Here is a 27,506-nt window from a genome sequence, read left to right on the forward strand (position 1 = left end):
TTGAGCTGTATCAGTTTGCAAGTATCATATAAACTACATGTTTAAATGGCATTTAGTACTATTTTGAAGGATATGAACTAATATTACGTGAATATTTTTAAATTTTAGTATGGAAGAGAAACAGAACAGCTAAACAAACTCAGTAGAGGAGATGGAAGACAGAATCTCTTTTCTTTTGATTCGGAGGTTCAGGTATTATTGATATATTTCTTTAAAGAGTCCCAGGGGGCTGGGGTTGTGGCTCAGTGGTAGAGCACTTGCCTGGTATGTGTGAGGCACTGGGTTCAATCCTCAGTACCACATAAAAAATAAATAAATAAAATAAAGGTATTGTGTCTGTCTACAACTAAAAAATACTTAAAAAAAAAAAGAGTCCCAGAATTGTTGCTTATTCAGATAAGCAACATCTTTGAAATGATTAAATTGTTGCTTCTCCCCCACTGCCAGTGGTGAATAGACATTGTTTTATGTTTGTCTTGTTCACTTTGAACATGTAGCTTAACAACGAACTCTTAGCTCAAGAGGACTGTCACATATTGCAAATATTTATGTATTTCTCAGTTTACAAATTCTTTTCACTTCGCCTTGTTCCTCAACACGGATAAATTAACAACCCTTAAAAGATGATTTCAGTGCTCTTTTAACTCATTAAGTAGAATCATGATCTTTTTTTTTTTTTGGGTGGTGCTGGGGACTGAATCCAGGGCCTTGTGCATGCAAGGCAAGCACTTTAACAACTGAGCTATCTCCTCAGCCCTAGAATTGTGATCTTGTGGTGGTGAATACCTACAATATAGAGAATACCAAATCAAATGAGACAATTTATTTTTCACATTTGATGTGGACACATAAAATTGGGGTAATTTTCTTGTCTGGCTTAATCAAATTTTAAGTAGAGGGTGGAGCAGGACAGTGCAGGTTTTTGTGTAGTTTAGCCTCATTCATGAGAATTAGGAAATTTTTGGGTTAAGATATTTATATTTGGGCTGGAGCTGTAGCCCAGTGGTAGAGCAATTGCCTAGCACATGTGAGGCACTGGGTTCGATCCTCAGCACCACATAAAAAAATAATTAAATAAAATAAAATTATTGTATCCATCTACAACTAAAAGATATTTAAAAATATTTATATTTATCCATATAAATATTTAATTTCACAACATTTTGTAATTAAATATTTGATTTGTTTAAATGGAAAAAGTCTACAGTATTAAGTATTATGAATGGTTTTTGTAATAAAAAATGCTTCATGAGAATATGAAATTACTTGGGGTGAATTTTTTGTTGTTTTCTTTTGTATTTTTCTCTATGAGATTTTTAATTAGTTTGATTTTGTTTGAAATAGAAAAGTGGTATATAAGCATTAAAATTTTTCCTCAGTGAAAAATAACATGAAAATATAAAATAGTTTGGGGAAAACTGATTTTATTATTGCTTCATCTAGTTTTCTAATTAAAGTTTTTATTTGGGTTGAAATGGAAAAAGTATATAGCCTATAAATAATGCAGACATTTTTCTTTAATAAAAATATTACATGAAAAAGTTGAGGGAAATTGATTTAAAAAATATTTAATTTCCCCCTTATGGCAGTATTATATTACTTTATTGTTAGTTATCTGATTTTTTAACACTAAGAGTATAGTAGGCCCTAGGAATGTCATTTCTAGGATATTCATTCAAAAATTTACTTGTTCTAAGTGTGTCTTAGCCTTTGATTTTCCCTCAATGATTGGGCTCTAATTGGACATGTCAGGCTCTCTTGTTTTATACAAAGGAGTCAATTGACTGTGGTTGAAACTAAATCTTGTATCTTTAAAAATTTGTGGTGTAGTGTTTTTGTGGTCATGAAACCAAACTGATTTTATGTTTGAGTTGTTTATCAGTGAGCTACTGTCGGAGAAAAATTCACAATTATGATGAAGCTTCAAGCAAAAAAATACTGAATTTAATGTTGATTGTAGAAGACAGTCTTGCCACAGAGTAACCCATGTGGTTGTATGTGTCAAGTACCTTTTATAAGTGAAGAGCCATCCGATAATTTCAGCCTTCTCTCTTAACCACGATTGAGCATGGAAAGACATGTTTTTTACTAGTTATCTTGGAGAATCAAGAAAAGCTAGCTGACCGAAGGGGATGGATCAAACTTTGATCTACCAGGGAAGGCCGTATGTCTCATCAACATTTGCACTCACAGGTCTCAGAAGGGAAAGGATTTGGGGGCTGGGGTACGTTGGCCAGTTTCTCTTCACATTCCACTGTCTTAGTAAGACAGAAAGGAGAGCAGATAAATGGGCAGAAATTAGAATTGATCTCCATGGCAATGACTTGCCTCTGCTGGTTCTACAGATAGATAAGTGTTCAAGAGGGAGCTGTTTAGTCCCACATATTTGTATTCCTTTCATAGATAAATAGGCCCGGGAGGAAAAAAAATCTTGCTTTTAGGTATTAACATTATTTATTAGGCCTTTTAAGGTGGATTTTGATGGTGATCCAAGTTAGGTTAGAATAGTTATAATTATCCAAGATTATTTAGGCACAATGCCTGTTTTGGCTTGGAATAGTTGAGTAATTGAGAAAAATTCTTATGTTTCTTGGCTTGAGTTTTTTGTACTGGCAACATACCCTGCTCAAATTCACCCAGTCATTTCCCGCCCACCATATCTATAGCCTTACTGAAAGTATAGTAAGTTGTCCCACAATCTGCACCTTTCTTCCCATTTGTGAATAAAATATAAGTCTGTTCATTCATAGGGAACAGATGGACTTAGACTGACTGAGCCTTGTGAGCTGAGAAGGTTTCTAGGAGTTTCCTTAAGGAGGGACAGATTCCTCCCCTACTGAGAGGAGATCCTTGACTCCTGGTATCTTTTATTTTAAACTTGTTTACATTTTGAAATACCAATAATTTAAAAAATATTTCTCTGTGGCAAGCCAGGGTACATCCCCCAGCTCTGTTACAATCTGATCTCAGTGTTTATTTACAACTATGTAAAAATAAAAATAATGTTAGATAAATCACAGAAAGAGAGCATAGACTTTAAGGGAGTGTGCAGTTTTCTATCACGAGTTAGGAAAGCTCTGTCTGGAAGTGTCAATTGACTGGAGATCTCAATGGCATGAGGGAACAAGCCATGCAGCTATCTTGGGGGAGAGGGTTCCTTACAGGACAACAAATACAAAGGCCCTGGGGTGGGAGTGCACTTGGTGTACTAGAAAAATAACCAAGGAAGTCAGTGTGGTTAGAACAGACTGTGGGGTGCAAAATGATAGGAGATGATATCAAGTGTAAGAGGAGACTTGTCCATTGCCCTAGATCAGAATCTCATCATCTACCTCTAGGATTTTGCCATCAGTGTTTGAACCTTAATGTAAGAGCTTCACAAAGTCTTGTTGAATGAAAAAAGCTTTTAAAAGTTTCAACCAGAGAAACAACATGTATCCCATTCGTTTACAATAAAAATTTTAAGAAAGCTTTATTTACCATAGGGGGTGGGGGGAAGAATGGATAGAGAAGTGTTAGATTCTGCCACTTTTATTATTTAATCTGAATCTATATTAATCTATATTTGTATGAAACCCATCTTTTAGAAAATGACTCATAATATCTGTTTCATAGAGGTTGGACTTTTCAGGAATTGAACCTGACATAAAGCCATTTGAAGAAAAGTGTAACAAGCGTTTCCTGGTAAATTGCCATGATTTAACTTTCAATATCTTGGGTCAAATTGGAGACAACACAAAAGGACCACCCACAAATGTATGTATGACTTCCTTCTACTTCCTTTGAACCAGCATATTAAAGAAATGTCTTTCTTTTTTAAAACTGAAGACTAATTTACTGTGTAAAAATTCCACTGCTACACATTATGGTAAATTTGACATGTAAGAATTTCATATATCTCTTTTCTCAAAATATGGATATATTCTCATCTTGAAAGGATTTGTGAAACTCTTACCTACTCAGAAAAACACAGAGAGGGAGAGCTCTTGACATTCAAGAGTGACATGTCCCCAGATCCTGCACCATCCTCAAATTTGGGAATTCTATTGGGAAACACAATTTCTTCTGTGAAATTGGTTTAAAGCAATGAATAAATATCTCCAAAGTCATGGGATACAGATGCTGTGCAGTCTGCAAGACTCACTTACTATTTTATAGAACAAGAATCATTTTGGTCTGCAGAGAAAATTCTAATTATTAGGTGTCATGGATCATTTTTGTGGTTCAGAAATACTTGCAATTAAATATAAAATCTTCAAAGAGACTGTGTTTGATGTTCATCTTTATTTTTGGTTTCTACTTCTAAAAATATATCAACAGTGATGATTGATTATCTCACAAAGTGGCTGAAATGTAGCAGAACACTTTTCTGCATGTAAAGAGTTAATCTTTATGCCATCTGGCATGAAATTTCTCTTTGTGACCAGCTTTCAAATGCCATCTGTAGAGAGGAATCATGTCTTCCAAAATTGCTGATAGGGCAAAGCTTTAGTCAAGTAATTTGATGTTGACTGATACTAACTCTTATGAAATGTATAGTCTAGTAAGTTATAACAAAACAAAAGGGAAGATTTATTTCTACTCTATAATATCAGCATTATTTTGGGGGTAGTTTCATGAACTGTGTATGGAATTAAATATTATTCAGGAATAATAGTTATTTAGAATGTAGCTTTTGATTTTACTCATCTTTTCCAAATTTATAACTTGTAGAATTATTTATACCTGAAAAAAGTTAAAATTTGATAAAGCCTGTTATTTTAGAATGCTCTTCATGCAGATAAGCCATAAGGCAATTTTACCTAAATGTTGATCTCAGAAAGGAACTGTAATTAGAGAAATTTGAGGAATAAAAAAAGTTATCTTATAATTTGTGTCTCTTCCCCACTTTTACTACCCCCGAAAGTCTTAGTTTTAAAATGTAACTGTTTTTGTTCCCAGGTTGAACCCTTTTTTATCAATCTTGCCTTATTTGATGTAAAGAACAATTGTAAGATTTCAGCTGATTTTCACATAGACCTCAACCCTCCATCTGTCCGTGAAATGCTGTGGGGCACTTCAGCCCAACTGGCCAGTGATGGAAACGCAAAGGTCTCTTCACCGGAATCTTTCATTCATGGAATTGCTGAGTCTCAGTTACGCTACATAAAGCAGGTAAAGAGTGATCTTTAGCCTTGGTAGCACATTCAGAGCAAGAAACAAATATCCCTACATTATTTCCTGTTTTCAGTCCAATGTTTGTTTTCATGGCATTGTATCTTTTTATAACATCTTATTTTTTCTGGTGACTGAAGTTGGAGAGGGGAAAGTGGAAACCAATGGACTTGTTAATAACACTTTAGCAAAGTCATATTATCAGTGGAACCATGATATGAGATTCAAAGTATTTTGTGAGTTAGAATGCAGATATAGACAGACACACACACACACACACACACACACACACACACACACACACAATCCTGAACAAGACAATAGGTGCCCCAAAGGATTTTTTTTAAGAGAAGTTGACCCAGAATTAGCTCTCCTATCCCTAATTCCTTATCCATTAATGAGTAGGTAGTTTGTGCATAAAACTCTTTATACAGAGGCTCTGCTTGAAAAGCAGTGGGAGGGAACTGGAATGTCATAGCTGTAGTGTTCTTCTTTTCTGTCTGGAGTAAAGAATCCATTTTAGAAAGAACGCAGCAGTTCTTTCTAGCAGTTCTTTGGTATTCTGACCTCTGACCAGACAGGAGGCCACAGTTTAGTTGGAGCAGAATGGACAGTTTGCCCTCTAGACTTTTGTAGCTGAAAGGAAATGAGATCATGGCACTGAAGTAAAGTGGAAAGAGGTATATGAACAAAAGGGGTTCCACATCATAAAGAGATTGATTTTTCCCAAAATAAAATGTTCCTTTTTCCTGATTATAAAATAAATGCATTCTTATATAGAAAATTCAAGCAATACAAGGAATATAAAGAAGGCAAAAATTACTACCCATAGATACTAACTATTAACATTTTGGTAAACATCTTTCCAGACGTCTTTGTTGTATTTTTATAAATATGTATACATTGTATATATTCTTATAAAATTGCATCATGGACTGGGGATATAGCTCAGTTGGTAGAGTGCTTGCCTCGAATGCACAAGGCCCTGGTTTCAATCCCCAGCACCACCAAAAAAAATTGCATAATATTTAGGCTGTTTTACATCTACTGTATTCACTTAATGTCACATTTGTCATCCTATATCCATACCTATAGATTAGTCACATTCATATTGAAGGTTAACATGGTATTCCTTTGATTTAACTAGTTAGGATATTTCTAATTTTTTGGTTTTGTAATGCAGCATTGAACATCTTTGTGCATACATCTGAACTCATTTATTGAATTCTCTCTCTCTCTCTCTCACCAGGAATTTAGGGTCGCTTATAGACTGAGCCACATCCCCAGCCCTATTTTGTATTTTATTTATAGACAGGGTCTCACTGAGTCACTTAGCATCTCGCTTTTTGCTGAGGCTGGTTTTGAACTTGTGATCCTCCTGCTTCAGTTTCCTGAACCACTGGGATTGCAGGCCTATGCCACCTTGCCCGGCTGCTGAATTGTCTCTTTAGAAAAAGTTCTAAGCATTGGAATTTTCTGGATTAAAGAATGTGCTTTTTGCTATAGGTTTATCAGATTGGTTCTAGATTTGTTCACATGTGCTTTCCCTACCTTGTGGGGCTATGGATCTGTGGTAGCTCTTCCCCAAATTGTTTCCCTCATGGCCTCTTAGTTTGTTATTCAGACCATAGTTGCTATCTGTACAAACATTATACTACAGTGGTAGTTACTTTTCAAGGAAAAATTGAGCCAGTACAGTATTATAAGAGTTTAAGAATCTGCTATTGAATTATATGTTCAAAATTTCCTGCATGATACCAAATAAGCATTTTTAAAGCTAAGATAAATTTATTGTCTTTATTCAACATAGCTGTATATTTATTATAGGAAGTTTAATTTGTGCCTCAGATGTTATACAACTTACCCCCTAGGTCAGAAAGAAAACTAATATTTTGTTGTTGTTTGAGATGGGGTCTCATTATGTTGCCCAGGCTGGCTTGTTTTTATATTTGAAGGGCTGAGGATTGAACCTGGAACCTTGTGTGTGCTAGGCAAGTGCTCTACCACTGAGACATATCCCCAGTGCCCCACTCAGGCTGATCTTGAACTCCTGGGCTTAAGCAATCATTCTACCTCAGCCTCCCAAGTTGCTGGAAGCACCTGCGTGGTGGCACATACCTCTAATCCCAGCTGCTTGGGAAGCTGAGGCAGGAGGATGACAAGTTCAAAGTCAGTCTCAGCAATGACCAGATGCTAAGCAACTCAGTGAGACCCTGTCTCTAAATAAAATGCAAAAAAAGGCTGGAGATGTGGCTCAGTGGTAAGTGTCCCTGAGTTCAATCCCTGGTATACCACCCCACCAAAAAACCCAAGTAGCTGAAAGTATAGGATTGCCACTTCACCCAACCTCAACATTTTCCCCATGTTTTTGTACTGCCAGCATTTTCCATCTGTGTCTCATGTCACCAAAACTGTCTCATGAGGGGTTGGGGTTGTGGCTCAGTGGCAGATCACCCACCTAGCATGCTCGAGGCCCTGGGTTTGATCCTCAGCACCACATAAATCAAAAATAAAGGTATTGTGTCCACCTATAACTAAAAAATATGTAAAAAAAGTTTCATGAATGGTATAATTATTGCTGTTTTACAGATGAGGAGACCAAAACTCATTGCCTACCATTACATAGCTAGCATTAGTGAAGGTATGATTGGAACCTAGGTCTGTTTGAAAAAACTCAGTCAACAGTGTTTATTGGACAGAATATAATTAAGTGCTCAAATACATAATACCATCACATGCCCTACCATGACCTGGTTGCTGTTTAAGTGTGTGTATGGGTGTGCTAGAATAGTAGGATCTGATATGTTCTCTAGAAGGAGGGGGTAGTGAAGTGGGGGGCATATCCATGCTTCTTTGGTGGGAAAAGGGAGCTGGGCCAGAGGCTTTGTCCTACAGAGCCAGACTCCCAACCCATGTGGGATTCCTGGACTCTCTCTGGCTACCTTCTGCATTCTGAGGACAGGGGAAAGTAGAAACTAATAGAAGGAAAGGCAAAAACTGTCCCAGAGAGTGTCTCGCCAACATTGGAGTCCCTGGTCAATTAAAAAGTGAACATCTTTATAGCTCAGTATCCTTGTCTGTAAAATAGAGCTAATGCTAATGCCTGACTTCAAGGGCTGTTGCAAGGCTCAGATAAGGTGTGCTGCCCTCAGAAAGTGCTCAGTACTGCAACAGTGTGACGTGGCTGCTAGGAGTAGCAGTAACAGGGAAGGCAGCATGCTTTTATCAATTGTCAAACCTCTTAAAATGGTAACACTTGTCACTGGCATCAATAGAGGGAAATACCCAGACTACTGGGAATGGGGAACAATAGGTGTTCGGTAAATATTAGCTATAGCAATAATCAGTGTTGTTATTCTAATTCAGCCTCATCATGTGAGATGTACGATACATGCATTTGAGAGGCAATATAGCATGGGCTGCATAGCAAGCGAAGTCTGGGCTGCAGTCCTCACCCATGTACTACATAAAGTTCTCTGATCCTGTTTTTTGGATCCATAAAATGGGTATATCGTAATGCATGCATTCAAAGATTTTTATGAAGACTGAATGAGATAGCACAAAAAACATCTAGCACAGTTATGTGGAAATTAACATAAGATTTGTTTAGCTGGGTGTAGTGGCATATGCCTGTAGTGCCAGCTCCTTGGGAGACTGAGGCAGGAGGTTCACTTGAGCCCAGGGGTTCAGACCAGCTTGAGCAACATAGCAAGAAAAGAAAAGTAAATTACTTTCGAGGTATACTGCTCAGCATATGTTCTGCAGGGGCAGCTCAGGCTGTCTGCCAGCCCTGGCTCACAGCTTGAGCAGCATGTTTCTGGCAGTACCAGAAGCCAAGTTCTATGACCTTGACACACTTTGATGGGCCACCCTAGTAATACCAGGTGCCTAATGTACATTATTTTATTTAATCCATATGAAAAGTTTATGAAATCAGTATTATTTTCATCATCCCCATTTCACAGATAAGAAACCTGAGACTTAAAAAAGATATGTTACCTCAACCTATAAATGTTGAAGCCAGAATTTGAAACCAAGAAATTTGACTTCTGAGCAATTTTTAACCACTTTGTTCCACTCTTACTGCTTGAAAATTTAAAGCTGAATCAGCCATTACCCAGGCTGGTTTCCCCTGTTTGGGGGAATTGTTATCCTCTTACTCTCAGTTTTCTATTCTGCCCTGTCTACCTCAGAGACTGTCTAGAACAAATGAGATAATGTGTCTGAAATGCTTTGGAAACTGGAAAGCATTTTATTAGCAAAGTTGGTAATATACCAAATAGAAAAATAAAACTTGGTAGAGACCCAGTGATGGATTTTTCCACTCAAATTCATTTGTGTGATGCTCTTTAAACAACAGACATAACCAACTGACACGCTATTTAGAGGGTATTTATTTGAAAGGAGCCAAACTAGACAGGGGATTACATGGCTGTTTCACATGCACTCAAAGAAAACTTATGCAACTTTAGTTGCATCTGTACTTAGTAACCCTAAATAAAATATACAGGGACAGAACAAGTTTTGTATTGTTTCCTACATTTACATTGAAATCACCAGAGCTCTTCAGTTGCAACAAAGGACTGTTTTATACATTGTGATTTAGTTTTTATGTTAGGCAGAGCAGTGAACTATTTTCTTCCTTCTTAGCTGCAGTGCATATGAATTAAGTGTGAGTAAATTGTTCTGGAGTTACATGAAGCAGCTTTAAAAAATACCTGTCTAGTTCTACTTGAAAAATGCACATTATTTGAGCACAATCCTAACTAAGCCAAATAATGCACATCATATTCATTAGATTGAAGAACTCACCTTGCAAGCACAGTCAAGCAGAAGCAGCTAGGCTGTGATAGTGGCAGCTATACTTTAGGGCTTAATAAATGTCAAGTTGGCAACGAGATATAAAATCCATTTTGAAAGGGACATTGGGAGCTTTGAAATCTGTATGAAAAGAAGTGCTACCTATTTTTGGAATTCTGGACATGATCTTATGTTGAATTTCAACATTCTATACTAAATGCAGTACTTGGACTTATTCACCAAAAAGCCATAAATATGATGTTACATAAAAATCTTAACAGAAGTAATTTTTTCTAGGGAATTTTCTCAGTGACGAATCCACATCCTGAAATTTTTCTAGTTGCGAGAATCGAAAAGGTGCTACAGGGAAACATTACTCACTGTGCAGAACCCTACATCAAAAATTCAGATCCAGTAAAGGTATTTGTAAAGATCATTTATGAACATTTTAACTTAATGTAGAATCTACCTTTTAGTGCTCTTTTAAATGATCCTGTCATTGACCCCTGTAGAAGAAAAATCATGATCTCTGAGAATGTTGTACATTCTGAAAATATTGTATACTATGTGAATATGTATGCTAAAACTAGAACATGCCCCTCTTATTATTTGTGTTATATTAATATGACAATCTGGTTTCTGCTTGCTTCTCAAAAGAAGAACAAAGGCTCTTAGGCCACATCTATGACATGGCCACTTTTTCCATACTTGTAGATTTACAGATAGCCCTAGGATATCAGAGCTGCGGAGAGTAAAGAAGACCTAATCCAGTAGTGCCCAAATGCCAGTCCATACCCAGACTCATGCCTGTATGTGATGCAGTGAGAACAGACAGACAGTGTTTCATGAGGTTCAGTGTATTTAACAAAGGGTTTTCCTTTATTTTGAGATATTTGCCCTTCTTATTTTTTTCAATGTCATACCTTTCTTTCATGACATGTTAGCATGTGAAACCGGAGGGACTTTTTCATTATTTGTTTTGCTAAATGTCTTTAAGTGGCAACAATAAAGGTGGCAATCCTGTATATCATTATGCATAACATTCAGATGTTTGGAAAACATCAATCTTATCCCATCCTCTCATGTTATAAATGAGAAAACTGAGTCCAAACGGGCTAAAGGGTTCATGGTTCATTAGTAACACTACCATCACTGCATATTCAGCAATCATCAATTTATTGTATGAGGTATTTCATTGTGTATCCAAATAGTATGTATTAAATGGAAGATACTGAGGGGACATGTGACTAATTTATGAAAAAAGCCGTGATATTATCGATAAAAGACTCTAGCATTCTATAGCCACAAGGATAAGCATCTAGCCAGCATTTCACAGCCCGTTCAGGCTTTATAGACAGTTTATCTGCTATGCCATCTCCCGTTGCCTGTACAAGCAGTGACTCCTGCCCATGCTAGACTAATTGCATTGACTCTTGGTCACTTGTGCCTTATCTTGTGAGTAGAAAGGTCAACTGTATCCAAGAACAAATTACTCCCAAGAATGATGAGTATCTGCCTGCCATGCAAAAGGAAATACACATTAAAACTGCCTACAAGTTTGCCAATATAGGTCTTTGGTGCAAACTGTGCTCTATGTTTTTTTTTTTTTTTTTTTTTTTTTTTTTGGTCGATCTTCTGATATAGTGACCAAAACTATTAATGAGAAAACATAAAACCTTTTATTCTAGTTTTAAGTTTTATTCCCCCCCTGCATGTTTTATTGGTATATTGTAACTACATCCTGATGGGATGTTATTTCATGTTTGTACATGAACCCAGTATACAATATAACAATATAATTTGGCCAATATCACTCCCCAGCACTTACCCCTTTCATCTCCACCTCCCACCCCTTGAAAGCATAAAAACTTTAATACTTCAGTCTTGGAAAATGGGTTGCTGATGTATGGGATTTTTTCCTGTGTGTGTGTGTGTGTGTGTGTGTGTGTATGTGTGTGGCTTTTTCTAAATTTTTGATGTTTTATATTGGTAAATTGGGGAGATTGTTTTTCTGGGTGAGCCCATGGCAGATTAAACAAATACTCTCCCATCTTCTTATTTCTGACCTTAGACAGCCCAGAAGGTGCATAGGACAGCTAAGCAAGTGTGTAGTCGCCTTGGACAATACAGAATGCCCTTTGCTTGGGCTGCCAGGTTCGTATAAATTTAATTCTGACCCTTTTATTCATACTCCTCTGTGAGACTGAGGCTAAGTATCCTTACTAGTATTCACTACTCTGTTTTCGGCAGGCCAGTTGTATATAGGCCACTTGGGTTGTAAGACTTATGTTAGAATTTGATGTGCATCAAAGACCCCTTCTGAGACCCTCTCAATTTTTTTCATATGTCTTACTTCAGGGAAATTTTCTTTGGCTTCAGTTATTGACCCAACTGATACCAATTAATCTTACTGCATTTTTAAAGAGGAGCTTATTTGCTAAAATGATGGAATGTTTTCCAGAAAACTAGAAATTGTAATGAATTATGTACAGTATGCCATTATTTCAGAGTTGGCTGGATTGTATGGTTTGGAAAAATATCAGAATAATTCTGGAAAACATACTAAAAACTTGAAGGCAAAAAATGCAGTCATTAAATGCAAGTGTGTAATTAATAGATATTCTTGCTCCCTGGTGACAAATGCAGTCAATCTTTTGGAGGTAGTGCAGTTGGAAGCATGAATTACCTATACCTCTTGTGTTATGGTAGTTTACATTATTTTATCTAAATCGTGCAAATCTACATGCAGTGAAAACTTAAAATTTGTTTCTTGCTTTTCTTCATTTTGAACTACGAGTTCATTTGCTTGTTTGTGTTACAGCCTGTACAACTCACTACAACTTCTGGGGAAAGGGCACCATGTTCTGAATAATTCAATTATGTTCATTGGATGCTGGGGAGTAGCATAAGGATAGGAGATTCTAAGTTAATTACCTCTTCTGTCACTATAATCCTTTCATTTGGGGGAAGGTCTCAAACCACATTATATGCTGGCAGAAGAAAAGGTAGCATGATTTTTGTTTTGCACACTTGCAAAAAAAAAAGAAGAAGAATAGAAAAGATAGATATGGATATGGATATGGATATGGATATGGCTGAAGAGTAGCAGAGGTTGGTATTCTAGAAGGTGAAGTATGACTTGTAAATATAAGCACACTTAATATGCTCAAGCCTGAAAAGTGAATCGCTGCTTCTGTTCTAGGCACTCTCTGGTCTAAGTGCTTAATGAGAGAGAGAGAGAGAGAGAGAGAGAGAGAGAGAGAGTTTCTGTGCTGGGAATGGAACCCAGGGTGTTGCACGAGATAGGAAAATACTTGCATTCTGAGCCACACCCCTCTCCATTTCTATATGTAGATTTTCTTAAAAGGTGGGTATGGTCGTGCCCATCTTGGAGATGAGGAAACCAAGGCACAGAAGTAAAATAATAAAATAAGAAATCCTTGCCCAAGTTCACTAGCATGTGGCAGAGTAGGGATCTGAACACAAGGCACCCAACTTCAGTGTCCACTCCAGACCACTATGGAATACTGCCCCCCTTTGGGCAGTAGCAGTAGCTGATTTTGCTGGGGTTTTTTTAAATATTTTTTTTTAGTTCTTGATGGACCTTTATTTTTTTTTATTTATATGTGGTGCTGAGAATGGAACCCAGTGCCTCCCACATGCTAGGCGAGCGCTCTGCCACTGAGCCACAACCCCAGCCCTGCTTGTGCTGTTTTGCCATTAGAAAATTTTATTTTGAAATCATAAAAGAGAAGAGATTTGATCTCTATTTCTGATGAAGAATTATGCTTCCTGAATCGTTTTGGTTGTCAGCAGTAGCAGGAACTCATTCTAAAGGCTTGGCTGGTATATTTAGGGTGTATGATAAACCCCTGTGTTCTGGAAATGAAGGAGATATACGTAGAAGTTGGAACAATGGGGTTAATGCCTTTAATCAAATATCTAGAGTCTCTGCCAGGGGGAATTGTGATTTTGGCTATAGTTTCTAGTTTGTCGGGTGGTACATGACTTCCCATTTTAGCAATAAAATTGCTTCTTAAAAATGGTAGAAGGGGGGCCTGGGGTTGTGACTCAATGGTAGAGTGCTTGCCTAGCATGCATGAGGCACTGGGTTCAATCCTCAGCACCACATATAAATAAATCAAGTAAAGGTCCATTGACAACTAAAAAAAATTTTTTTTAACTGGTAGAAGAGGGGCTGGGGTTTTAGCTCAGTGGTAGAGTGCTTGCCTAGCATGCATGAGGCCCTGGGTTCCATCCCTGGTACTGAAAATAAAAAGGAAGAGGAGGGGGAAGCAATAATTCAAATTCAAGTGAAAAACGATATGTGTATATTGTAAACTATATAAATTTATCTTCAAGAACTACTTTAACTTTTTTCAACTTCATGGTGATATACTTTACCTTTGATAAAATGCACACCTGTTAAATGTTCAGCTTGATGAATTTTCACAATGTGTCTAGTCGTAACCACTACTGCAACCAAGATAAAGAACATGACTCTCATCCCAGAAAGTTTCTTCATGGCTCTGTGTAGTCAGTCATCCCACTGATCATCCCAACCACTAATCTGATGATCATGGCAGGTGACTTTCGTCTATTCTGAAGCTTTATATAAATGGAATCATGCAGTTTGTGTTTGGTTTCTTATACTCAGTGCATTTTTTAGATTTATCCATAGTGTATGCATTAGAAATTCATGTTGAGTAGTAGTCCATTGTATACTTACTACAATTTACTTATCCATTCTGTTGTTGATGAATATCTGGGTTATTGCCAGTTTGGGGCTATACCAAAGAAATCTGCAAACATTCATGTAGCATGTGGAAACCTGCTTAGGAGTGAAACTGCTACAGAGAAGATGTGTGCTCAACTTTGTGGGAAAACTGAAAACTTTCTATTTAATTTTCCTACTAGTGCTATCTGGATTTATCAGTACTTTATTTATTATTTTTTAAAAAATCCCTTTTATTGCTGTTTTAGACCCATTTTCAAAGACATTCAAGGCTCTCTCGATCTAGAAGGGAGATTTTCTCCTTTGTATAAACAAGACAGTAGCAAGCTTTCAAATGAAGACATTCTCAAGTTGCTCTCAGAATACAAAAAGTAAGTGGGTGGTGTTACTGCAATAAATGAATGATCAGTTTCTCAAAATGATAAATGTGTGTCATGTATTGGCAAAACTGAATTGATAAAGAATGAAATCTGGATATAGGGTAACCAATACATTTAATCATCATGATTTTAATAATGAAAAATATTCTTTATACCTAGGCCAGAAAAGACCAAATTGCAGATTATTCCTGGGCAGTTAAATATCACAGTGGAGTGTGTTCCTGTGGATTTATCAAGTAAGAATGTATTGTTAATTAAAACATAATTAAAGGTTATGTTTGAATCTTGGGATTTTAAAAAAAATATTTTTTTCCTGGGGTTTACGTGGTATATTAGTTTCCTGAGGGTACCATAGCAAAAGTATACATTTTGTAACTTAAGACAACAGAAATTTATTCTCTCACAGTTCTGGAAGTTAGAAATGTGAAATCAAGATGTTAGCAGGACTGTGCTACCTCTGAGTGTTCTAGGGAAGAATTATTCCTTGAGTCTTTAGCTTTTGGAAGCTCCTGGCTGTCCTTGACATTGTTTAGCTTACAGCCACATCACTCCAGTGTTTACTTGGTCATCATATGGCCTTCTTTCCTTGGTGTTCATTGGTTCTCTTCCCTATAGAGACACCAGTCATTGTTTTTAGAGTCCACCTTCACCTAGTATGACCTCATCTAAACTAATTACATGTGTGAAGACCCTATTTCCATATAAAGTCACAATCTGAGGTTCCAGGTTGACATGAATTTGAGGGTGGGACTCTTCAACCCAGTATGCATGGTGAATAGCTACAGATGAGAAAGCGAGTTGATCTTTATCAGATGTTTTGTATAAAATATGTGATGTTATCAGTGTGCCTCCATCAGTTTCTGATGCATTTTTCCTTGGATAAGTTTCTACCTCTGTCATCAACTAAGAGATCAAAAGGGAGAAGAATTTCTTTTCTCATTACTAGAATCTTAAGATATTCTAGGAGCGACAAAAGATGATTCGTAGGAGATAAAGTGAGTTTAGTCTTAGTAACATGCCACTAATGCAAATTGAGACAAGATTCTTTTGCTTATCAGTCAAATTTACTAAAATATTTTAAATGAAGCTATTGGTCTGGGGGTGTAGCTCAGTGGTAGAGAGGCCCTGAATTTGATCCCCAACACCCAAAATTAAAAGAATATGAAAAATTCTCGCTAGGTTTTGGCCAAGCACCATCACCTATCATGGGGAGTAATACAGTTTGGCAGCAGGTATCCATAGGTGCCTGTACTTAAGACATTGTAGTTTTAAGATTCTATCTATCTATTCATTCACTAAATAAGAAAACATTATTATACTTATAAATATACTAATGAAAACTTATTAAATATAATAATTATTGCATTATTATTGAGTAAACATTTGAGTACCTACTAGGTGCTTTAAATTTATGGAATTTAAAGTCTAGATGGAACAACAGACAGTAAACATGCAGATAAATAATTGAATAATTTTATCCTATGTTTGGGGTAGTCTTTTTTTTTTTTTTTTTGAGGGGGGCGGGGTACTGGGGATCAAACCCAGGGGCACTCAACCACTGAGCCACATCCCCAGCTCTTTTTATTTTTTATTTTCAGACAGTGTCTCGCTAACTTACTTAGGGCCTCATTAAATTGCTGAGGTTGACCTTGAACTTATGGTCCTCCTTCCTCAGCTTCCTAAGCCACTGGAATTACAGTTGGGTGCTACTGTGCCCAGCTGGGACAAACTGCCTAAAAAGGGTGGCTGGAGAAGGCCTTCATTAAGCTCAGGAACAGAAGAGGGAGGAAGAGCCCATGTGTGGTGTTTGGGACTCTACATTCCAGACTGAGGACATTATGTATGTTGTAAAGGCATTGAGGTAGGAGCAAGCTTAGTTTGTATGAGTAGAAGGAAGCCAGTATTGCTCTGGTATAGTATATTATGATAACAAGGAGGTAGGAAGTGAAGTAGGAAGGATTGGGTGTTACATAGGGAATTGTATAGACCATGGTAGCACCTTAAAAGTTGTATTTTAAGTGCAATAAGAAGTCACTAATGGGTTGGAAGCTAGGGAGTGTGTGTGTTCTTTATCTAGAAGCTAGAAGAAACAGGAAAAGAAAGGTGGAGGAGGGGCTCTTCAACGTACATTTCAAAATACCTAAAAGTGCAATGGATTCTTTCCTAAAGAAATAGTTCTTGAAATAGAGACAGAAGTATGTGCATATAGATTTTTTGGCAGTGTTATTTATACTGACAGGAAATTGCAAACAATGAGAATTCAACACTGTCGGTGTGCTTAAGGCAAAAGTGACACACCAACACCATGTAACTTTATGCAGCCGTGCAATCTGATGCTTCCAGTTTGTAGAATAAGACATCAGATAAAATGCCAAAATTTTTTAAAAAAGATTTTTTTGAGTGTGTGGTACTAGAGATTGAACTCAGGGGCACTTTACTATTGGGATATACCCCCAGATCTTTTTTATTTTTATTTTGAGATAGGGTCTCACTAAGTTGTCCAGACTGGCCTCCAACTTGTAGCGATCCTCCTATCTCAGCCTCCTGAGTTGCTGGGCTTACAGGTGTACACCACTGTATCCTGCAAGGTTAAGTTCTACATAATACAGTAGAATTTTAATTTTACTATATAAAACATGTATAGAAAGTAGACTAGAAAAAATATACCAAAATGTTAATAGGAGTTCACTCTGGGAAGTGGAATGACTAATTGTTACTGTGTTCCTTTATACCTCCAGATGTTCTATTATAACTATGTATTGCTTCAATAATCAGAAACACAAATCCAACAAAAATTACTGTGTCTTCAGGTCCAACTTGCCCTGGGTCTTCCTTCTCCTTCAATGTCACTCTGCAGTAAGGATGAGCAATCTTACAGCCCCTAAGTATATGAATAACCTTTACTACAGTGGCTGCTTCAATAACATATGCTACTAAACTTCTCTGAGGCTTTGTATATTTCACATCTGAGTGTATTGAATTTATTATTGGTAACACATCATAAGATCTATAGTTTCAAAAAGCTTCCATTATTCTTTGCTGAAAATTTGCACCTGCACCAAGTTAACTTTTTAAAAGTGACTTGCCATGAGCTAATTGGAAGTATAAATTTACCCTTATTTCTTTCCCTGATACCAATAAAATTTGCAGTGAAAGCTAAATTGCAGCCACAGGAGGGAAAATGTAATGGATTTCTTTGCAGAGTTTAAATTTGTCAAAATTATGATGTGTTATATTTGGCAAATCACTCGACATTGAGAATGAAATAGCAATTCGTGCTTGGTGTGATGGGTTCCACAAAAATCAATATCAGGCTTCTCTGTTGTGTCCTTTTGGGTTTTTAAGTGGTTGTTTGACTTTTTTGTCACTAAGAATTCTATTTTTAAGTCACTCTTTCAGAATACAGTCCCCATATATTTTTGTGAATGCAGGAATGTGTTAATGTTGTTAAACTGTATGCTCTTTGCCCATTTATTATTTTCTGCTATAGACTGTATTACTTCTTCATATGTGCCCCTGAAGCCTTTTGAAAAGAACTGTCAAAATATTACTGTGGAGGTTGAAGAGTTTGTTCCAGAAATGACAAAATATTGTTATCCATTTACTATTTACAAAAACCATCTGTATGTCTATCCCCTGCAATTAAAATATGATAGCCAGAAAACATTTGCCAAGGTAAGCAGTGTAAACTATACATTTGTGGAGTTTGAAATGTTATTTATAATCTTCTCATTCTGTGACTCATTTTGAATGATTAATCATTTTAGGCAAGGAACATTGCAGTCTGTGTGGAATTCCGGGATTCCGATGACAGTGATGCTTGTGGGCTGAAGGTTCGTTTCTGATTCTGAGAAGCAGACATTTTTGGTAGAGTTAGAAGAGATGGGGATTTGGGGACTTTGTAGTGTCATATTCTAAGTTTAATTTGTTTAAACATCAAAAAAAATGTACTATGGTGACAAATTCAATGTAGTTTAGTGTAATGACAAATTTAGTGACAAAAGGGTTAGATTAAATGTTAATATATAACAAAACAAAAGGAGAGCATATACAGCTATAAAAATGGATAAGCCTGGGCTTGGGTATAGCTCAGAGGTAGAGTGCTTGCCTAGCATATACGAGGCACTGGGTTCAGTTTCCAGCACACATGCACATAAAGTGAGCTTTTTCATTATCAGGTCTGTTTTGTTTTTGTTTTTGTTATTTGCAGTGCTGGTGATGGAACTCAGGGCCCCATGCATGCTAAACAGATTCTTTATCACTGAGCTATACCCCCAGCCCACATACCAAGTTTTGCCATTGCTTTGAAGCTTCTTCAGAAGGTCATTTTGTACGATAGTTTATAATAGCACCATCAGGGGACCATAAACTCCTTTCTCCTTGAAATCCGAACAGGCTTTTTGAGCTGACCAAAGCACAGCTAGACTACTTTGATGTGAGATATGACTTCTACTCCATGACTAGCCAAATGGTGCCTCCAAACTTGTATTTGTGATCTCTGAAAAGCACAATCTCAGTATTATGTGATATGGTGATCCTTAAATACCTGTCACATCACAGTTCTTTTACATTTTCCCTCTGTATTGCTGATTTGGACTTTTTGCTCTTTAGTCCATTAATCAGAGACCTGAAAGAGAAGTCAGAGAATATGTCAACAGCACGAAGTGTTTATCTGGTTCCCTAATTCTCTAGCTTGAGCCTAAATCAGACAGATGGATGGCCTTATATTCAAATCCCTGGGGAAGGAGGCTGGAATTCCCCCAACTAAATCATCAAATGTTTCATGGCCTCTCCCTTTGAAAAGAGATTTTTTTTTCACAGAGAAATTTAAATTAAACATTGGCTGGTTCAAATGCAGTGTATTTTCTCTGGTTCTCCCTTTAGTAGAGTGGACAACAACTGTTCTTTTCCTTCTAAGCAATACCCTTTTGTATACTTAGAGATTCTTAAGTTACTTTTCAGCAGTTCTTGAAAAATACCTTTATAACTGTATTTAAGGGGAGTTGGATATGCACTCATATGGAGTCTCAATTTCATTTCATAGCTGGCCTAGAGGCTTAGTTTGAAGTAACAGAGTGAGGCAATTAGTACTTTGGCATGCTGACTCCATATTCATCCTTGAGCTTATTAGACCAGTGTAAGTGAAAAACTCACATTAGAAATGAAATCAGATTGTTCCATGGAACCATAGAAAACTTTACATTTATTTTATCAGTTTAACAGAAAGCCAATGATTTTTTAAATGTGGCTCATAAAGTGCCATATTTAAAAATGTTAACAGTAAGTTTTGGTGTAGCTTAATAGACATTCAGTTTTGAATTCATTTAGCCTACAAATGCTTCTGCTGGCTTTTGTTTCTTTTTAAAAAGCTCTTCTCCTTGCCCACTGTGCAGTGAGCATCCAGAAAATGTTGCTGGCTGGCAGAAGGGGCACCTCTCATGTTAAGATACCCAAGTGACTTGAGAGGAGTAAGCTTTGCTGGCCTGGTCTGAGAGTGTTTCCCTGCCAGATAATAAAAATGTTCAACTTCTTACCATCAACTAATTTGGAATTGCATTTCTTTGATGGCCAGAAGTTCAAAAGCGTTATCTGAGGTGGTGTCATGAATGACTGTAAATGATTTGGAGCTTACAGGCTCATGGTGAGAACTGCATGGGCTTGGCCATGGCCCTGTGCTCACAGATGCCTCTAACTGTATGTGGTTCCATAGCATCCCATTTAAAGACCTGCATTTGGAATGGTGATTCTATTTCCTTCTTTTGCAGTGTATTTATGGAAAACCTGCAGGGTCTGTTTTTACCACAAATGCTTATGCTGTTGTCTCACATCACAACCAAAATCCAGAATTCTATGATGAGGTAAAAACATATCACTCTGGTATTTATAAAATGCAGTGGTTGCTATTTTTCTCTTCAAATCATTTCCATTTTTTCATCTGTACTTGCAATCTCTGAATGTTTTGTTCCATGAAAACAGAAAATGTCACATCAAAATGAAAGACGGCTCCTGCTTGTACATTCTGACGACAGTGGAATATTTGCCCACAAATTTAAGGGTCTCTGTGACTTGAGGTAACATGGTAGGAAACAAACATCAGAGTGGAGCTAGGATTTTAGCCCTTCTCACTTTGATAGTACAGGCTTTGTGACACTAATTCACTTCCCCTTTTTGAGTCTCTACTTTCTCGACTTTAAAATGAGAAATTCAGAAGAAAATTTCTGAAAACCCTCTAACTCTTTCCCCTTCTGGTTTTATGTAGTAGGGCACAGTCAGTCTGTCACTGAAAAACTTTGAGAGGCACTGTCACACAGATGGGCCACCAGAATCTCACTGGCTGCCCTACATATCTCAGTGAAAAGCAAGTAAAGGGGAGTGGGGTGTCTCTTCTCCTGGTCTCTGCTCCTTTCTGAGTTTCTCTCTCTGACCCTGTCTCGATCTCTCTTTTCCTTCTCCCTACTTCTCCATCTCTATATTTCTGTACTTCCAGTATGTCACTGCCCTAGCTTTTCCTAGCTTATATGTAGTTATTTATCCAGATCTGTAGTCTGCTTTTGCTTCCTACATGTTTCCATGGAACCTGAGTGAGCATCCAGGCCAGATGCTCTGCTGTTTCTGTTTCTCAGTCCTCATGTCTCCATTCTTGGCTTGGTCTGAAACCATCCCCTCTGCTTTCCTGATTTCCCCAGGTCCACCTGCTGTTGTATGGAGGCCTTATACCCCAGCCATAGGCCTCACTCATTCCTTTCTCAGTTTGAAGGTGGGGAGGGGGATAGTGGTGCTTTGCATTTTTGTCACCCAGGGAGGGAGTATGTCCATATTTATGTGCAGTAGAGCATTAGATACCCAGATGGTCTGGATGCTGTGAAATATACCTACAAAAGACCATAGTTATAACACCAAAAACCATGCCTTGTATGAATAATTGGACCAGATGTCCATCATCAAGCTGTTTAATGTGTGATTTCTATAACTAAGACCAGTCACTGTAGAAAACTAGAGCATATAACAAGTAATCCACATTGCTTTTAGGATTCTTAAAATGAACAGACTTTTCCATCATTCACTATACATTGACAGAGAGAGGAGATAGATAGAGGATGTATATTAAATCAATCAAATCTGTGGTCTATAATGTGTCCATACTTGCAGGAGGTATTGTTGGTTTCTGACTAGAAAATTGCTTGAAATACTTCATTATAAGCATTAATTTTAAACTAAATTCATGAATCATAGGAGACAATTTTTATGTCTTTAAGACTAAAACTGTGTTTTTCTTCTAGAGAAATTTATATACGCCCTAATTTGTGAATACCATATTGTTGTAGTGACTTTTTGCATTTTTATTTGTAAAGGTATATTTTTTTTTCATGCAGAAGAGAACAACAACTTAAGAAATCAAATTCAAATTCAGTGCACATTGACTCTGATTGGTTACACACTATCCCTGGGCTGTGAAGATGTGGAGTTTTTCTTGTTTGTTCATTTTTATTTGTAGTGATGCACATTAATTATACAGATTATTGGGTTCATTGTGGCATATTCATACATGCATATAATGTTATTTGATCTAGGATTTCAGAAAATCCTACTACAAAATCAAATCCAGGAGACTCCAAAGTACTAAATCAGCTCTTACAATCCAGGAGAATATTGTCATCAAACTGAAAGTGACCAGAAAAACATTTGGAATATATTTAAATGATATCTATTACTTGGTCGCTTGGCCTGTCATTTAGGAAGTATTTGGGAACAGTATGATGAAACTGAACTAAATGTCTGACAGTCCAGCTTGACAATTAAAATGAAACAAAATAAAACAAAATGTCATGTGTAATTTTGCTGTCATTTCAGATTAAAATCGAACTTCCCATTTACCTGCATCAAAAACATCATTTGCTTTTCACTTTTTATCATGTAAGTTGTGAAATCAACACAAAGGGAACAACTAAAAAGCAGGACACAGTTGAAACTCCAGGTAGCTGTGTTCTTTATTTTATTTTATTTTATTTTATTTTATGCAGTGCTGGAGATTGAACTCAGCATTATGTGTTCTTTTAATGTCTCTCTTTATAGCTATTTGAAATGAATTTTCTAGGATATAACCACTTTTTATAAAGCTTCAGAACATTTATTCCCTTTACCAAAAAGTACATTTCTAAGTTAAAAAGTCCATTGGTAAGCAGGGTGCAGGGATGGGTGCCTGTAGACCCAACTTACCAAGAGTCTGAGGCAGGGGATCACTTGAGCCCAGGAATTTAAGGCCAACCTAGGCAACATAGCAAAACACTGTCTAAAAAAATTGATTGACAAAAGTTGAACTATATATTCATTTTGTTATTTCTAATCAAATATTTTCCAAATACTTGGCAGCATGCTCAAACTAGTATAAGCAACATAAAGTAATATTGTTATTATAAAAGAAAAACACATATTGTGGCAGTGTACTATCATTTCTTTGACGTAGAATTGCCCAGCAACCAGAAATTTCTAGTTCTGCTTACTGAGGAAGAGGGAAGTAAGCCCAGAGCCAGGGACATCTGTGAGCTGGAGGGAGGTTTGGGGCTGTTTGAGAACAGATTTGAATAAGCTTTAGTAAGAAAGTACCAGTCCTGGTCCCATTTCAGCAAGGTTTTAGATAAACCAGTGGGAAGCAACCTTGGGAGAGCATAGAAGACCTGTGAACATAGCACATGTCACACTTCATGAACGTTTGCGTACCCTGGGATGCAGATCAGGCCAGTCTGGATCAACCATTCATTTAGGAAACATTTCTGCATATTTATTATGTGCAAGATATTATAGTAGGCCTTATGGGAATACAGTGAAACATCCAACATAGGCTCATGTTCAGTGGGCATATGATCCAGTAGGGGAAATGAGTCCTATGTAGGAAATTATAATACAATATAGAAAGTGTTGATTACCAAAATTATTCTGTGGGTGGATGGAGAGGTGTCTGGAAATCACAGAAGGCTTCCAGGAGGAGATGATGGTTTTAACTGGTCTTAAAAGGGTAAGTGGATCTTTTTTTTTCTTTTTGGTATTGGGGATTGAACATGAGCACTTTACCACTAAGCCATATCCCCAGCCCCTTTTATTTATTATTTTTTTAAATTTTGAGTTAGGACCTCACTATGTTGCTGAGGCTTGCCTCAAACTTGTCTCAGCCTCCCAAGTTGCTGGGATTACAGGCATGCACCACCACACGCAGCACAAGGTAGATCTTGATAAAGAGGTTATAACAGGAAGGTAGGGGATTCTGGGAGAAAGGATCAGCTTGTGAAGGGTCACAATACTGAGGAGTATGGATAGAGAACCTCAAGTAGTTCACTGAGTTGAGAGCACAGCATGGTAGGGGAGTCATAGGATGTGAAATTGAAAAGAAGGCATCAGATTATGCAAAGCCTTGAATGCCAGGTTGTAGATCGGATTTGACTCTATCACCAGTGTGGAACTACTGAAGTTATAAACACTAGGAAGAGCTGTTTGGGGAAAAAATTAATCAGACAGCAAAATAAAGGGTAAGGTGAGTTGGAACAGAAAAAGGAAGGATAGAAGCAGCACCAAGAAGGGAACTATTTCACATGTCCAAGAAAGGATGGGGGCCACACTATGACAGCATCAGAAAGAGAAAAAGGGAATTATAGAAGAAGAAGTGCACCCAGTATCTGTGGGTTCCACATCCATGGATTCAACTAACCATACATTGAAAACCTTGACAATTGTAGCTATACTGAATACATACAAACTTTTTTCCTCGTCACTGCTAAGCAAGGCAAACAACTATTTATATAGCATTCATACTGTATCAGGTATTATAAACAATCAAGAAATAATTTAAAGTATACTGGAGGCTATACCTGGGTTGTATGCAAATACTGTACCATTTAATATAAGAGTCTTGAGCATTCAGTGATTTTGATATCCATGAGGGGTCCTGGAAGCAGTCTGTAGATTCTGAGGGAAGTCTGTTTTGGACCTAGCAAAAGACTGACTAGATGATTCAAAGTAAACTATAAGTTTCAAAGTTGAGTGATTAGAAAGTAATGCCAATGGCAGATTGTGGATAGGCATGGTAGGTCTGGGACGGATGGTGAGTTTGAAGTGATAGGGAGACGCCAGAGTGATGTCCAGCAGGCAGCAGGACTGAATATTAGAGAGCTCCCTTTATGGATAGTATAATCCTATTCTATATCCCCATAGAAATTGAAATTAATTCAGGGTAGGGACCTTGAGAATTAAGAAGAAAACTAGCAGGACAATGAGAACTCATAAGAATGTGTATCTCCTGCACAATTAATTGCAATTTCCTTCACCAAGTCCTAGACAGAAGTGGGCAAGATGTTCAGTGAAGCATGAGATGGTTATTCTGTGCCACTCATCAATTTTAACTGTCCATCCTTTAAGTGGCTTCCTACGTTTGATCCAGATGGCATGCTTGATATTGTACCTTTGAGCTTCCAAGTGTTCTATATGAGTTTTGACTAAGGGACACACTGGGCCATGGTCTGATTAATTTACAGTGTAGAAATGTTACCTAAGCAAAGAGACAGAAAGTGGATTCATGGTTGCTAGGACTTGGGGAAGGGGGAATGAGGAGTGCCTGCTAAGGGCTCAGAAGTTTCCTTTTGGGGAGATGAGAAAGCGCTGGAATTAGATAGTGTTGATGGAGACAATTGGGAAATACACTAAAAACCATTCAATTGTATGCTTTAAATGGATTAATTGTATCTGAGTTATATCTGGATAAAAAATTCTGTGAGGAAAAAATGTTGCCAAAGAATAAGCAATATGTTTTCCTATTTTCCAGGTTGGAAATCTTTTCTCTTTTTCTTTTTTCAATTTTTTTCTTTTTTTTGGTGGGGGGGAACTAGGGATTGAATTCAGAGGCACTTGACCACTGAGCCACATCCCCAGCCCTATTTTGTATTTTATTTAGGGACAGGGTCTCACTGAGTTGCTTAGTCCCTTGCTTTGGCTGAGGCTGGCTTTGAATTTGTGATCCCCTTGTGTTTGTCTCTGGAGCTGCTGGGATGACAGGTGTGTGCCACCATGCCTGGCCAAATTTTCAGTTTAACTCTGGTAACAGAGTCATTCCCCCCCACCTTTTTTTGTACAGGGGTTAAATCCATGGTTGCTTAACTACTGAGGTACATCCCTAGCACTTTTTATTTTTTATTTAGAGACAGGGCCTCAATAAGTTGCTGAGGCTGGCCTTGAACTTGCAATCCTTCTGCCTCACTCTCCCAAGTTGCTTGGATTAGAGGCATGCACCACCATGCCCAGCTATGACTCAGTAATTTCGAATGGTTCTTCTGCTCAGGTTACTTTCTCCTGCTTTTTATTAAAAAAAAAAAAAAAAAAAAAAAAAAAGTCTGGACAAACCATTTCTGAAGTTGTACTTGTGGTAAAGATGCTCTTCAGGCATGTTTCAGAGTCTGATAAAGCAATTTAGTTTATATAGAGAAAGCAATATTTTGGTCTTTTAAGAATTAAAGCATTTGGCGAACAAAACACGTAAATGAAAACATTCTAACCAGACTTGTGTTGACTTCTGTGTTCACAGTATAAACACACAGATACACACGTGCACATGCACTTACGCAGAATTTTGGAGAATCGGAAAGCAATGACTTTACAAAGTGCTCTCCAGCCAACACCCTCTCTTTTTTGCCAAAACTTTGTCCAGAGCAAGCTTTTTTACAGCCGAGTTATAAACACTTGAAACCAGAGTAATTTCTATAATGGAAATACTGACACTGCTCAACTTGAGCAACACAGATGGCTCTGGCTCTTTTAGCTAGAACATTATGAGTTTTCTAATGGAAAGCCAAGGCACCCTTTTGGGGGTAGAACTGTGAAGAAATGTAGAAATTGGGGGAAATCTTGCAGCAGAGTCAGGTCATAAACACTGTGGCCTGGCTACATTCTTCTACTACACCTCCTCCTTCCGTAATCAGGAAAACAGTCCATCTAGATGATTTGTGCCTACTGCCTTCTATAATTATAGACTGGAACCTTGACTTGTGACCCTAATTTTCCATTGGTCCTTACCCTAATGTTGCCATAGATATTTTGGAACATATTATTGCTGTCTGAGATGGTCTTAGCTATATGACACTGCACTCTTAGTGGGAGGATGGATGAGGGTAATCTGAACCTTAAAAAAAAAGCCTGCCAACAATGTCCCTTATCTTGTAAAGATAATGATATTGTGCACATTTTAAGTTTTAAAGTGTTTTCACAGTATCATCTCTCTGATCTCTCATTTCCTTTTAGATGAAGAGGCTATGTTTTGTTCTCATTTTATTGGCAAGAAAAAACAGTAAATAACTTGTTAGTGGCCAGTCTGGGATTAGGAAATGATCCAAACCCATCGTTCCTTCCCCAGTACGTGGTTGCCCAACACCTGGGCTCCTATGTACAGATCCTATAAG

The 27,506-nt window shown here is 37.4% G+C and overlaps 1 protein-coding gene across 2 annotated transcripts in view; it reads left to right on the forward strand.

The window, feature by feature from the left end:
* The window catches only part of Dock11 (dedicator of cytokinesis 11), a 183,688-nt gene that overhangs the window by 65,911 nt on the left and 90,271 nt on the right, over positions 1–27,506 (forward strand). For both annotated transcript variants that reach the window (XM_047535641.1, XM_047535642.1), the window contains exons 10-20: positions 109–192; positions 3,616–3,756; positions 4,942–5,154; positions 10,252–10,374; positions 12,026–12,108; positions 14,938–15,060; positions 15,229–15,305; positions 18,560–18,744; positions 18,837–18,902; positions 20,835–20,927; positions 22,921–23,044. In XM_047535641.1, the coding sequence (XP_047391597.1) occupies positions 109–192; positions 3,616–3,756; positions 4,942–5,154; positions 10,252–10,374; positions 12,026–12,108; positions 14,938–15,060; positions 15,229–15,305; positions 18,560–18,744; positions 18,837–18,902; positions 20,835–20,927; positions 22,921–23,044 (1,312 nt within the window). The remainder of the gene's footprint in view (positions 1–108; positions 193–3,615; positions 3,757–4,941; positions 5,155–10,251; positions 10,375–12,025; positions 12,109–14,937; positions 15,061–15,228; positions 15,306–18,559; positions 18,745–18,836; positions 18,903–20,834; positions 20,928–22,920; positions 23,045–27,506) is intronic.

This window comes from Sciurus carolinensis, chromosome X, assembly GCF_902686445.1.
Source record: "Sciurus carolinensis chromosome X, mSciCar1.2, whole genome shotgun sequence".
In the NCBI taxonomy this organism is placed as follows: Eukaryota; Metazoa; Chordata; class Mammalia; order Rodentia; family Sciuridae; genus Sciurus; species Sciurus carolinensis.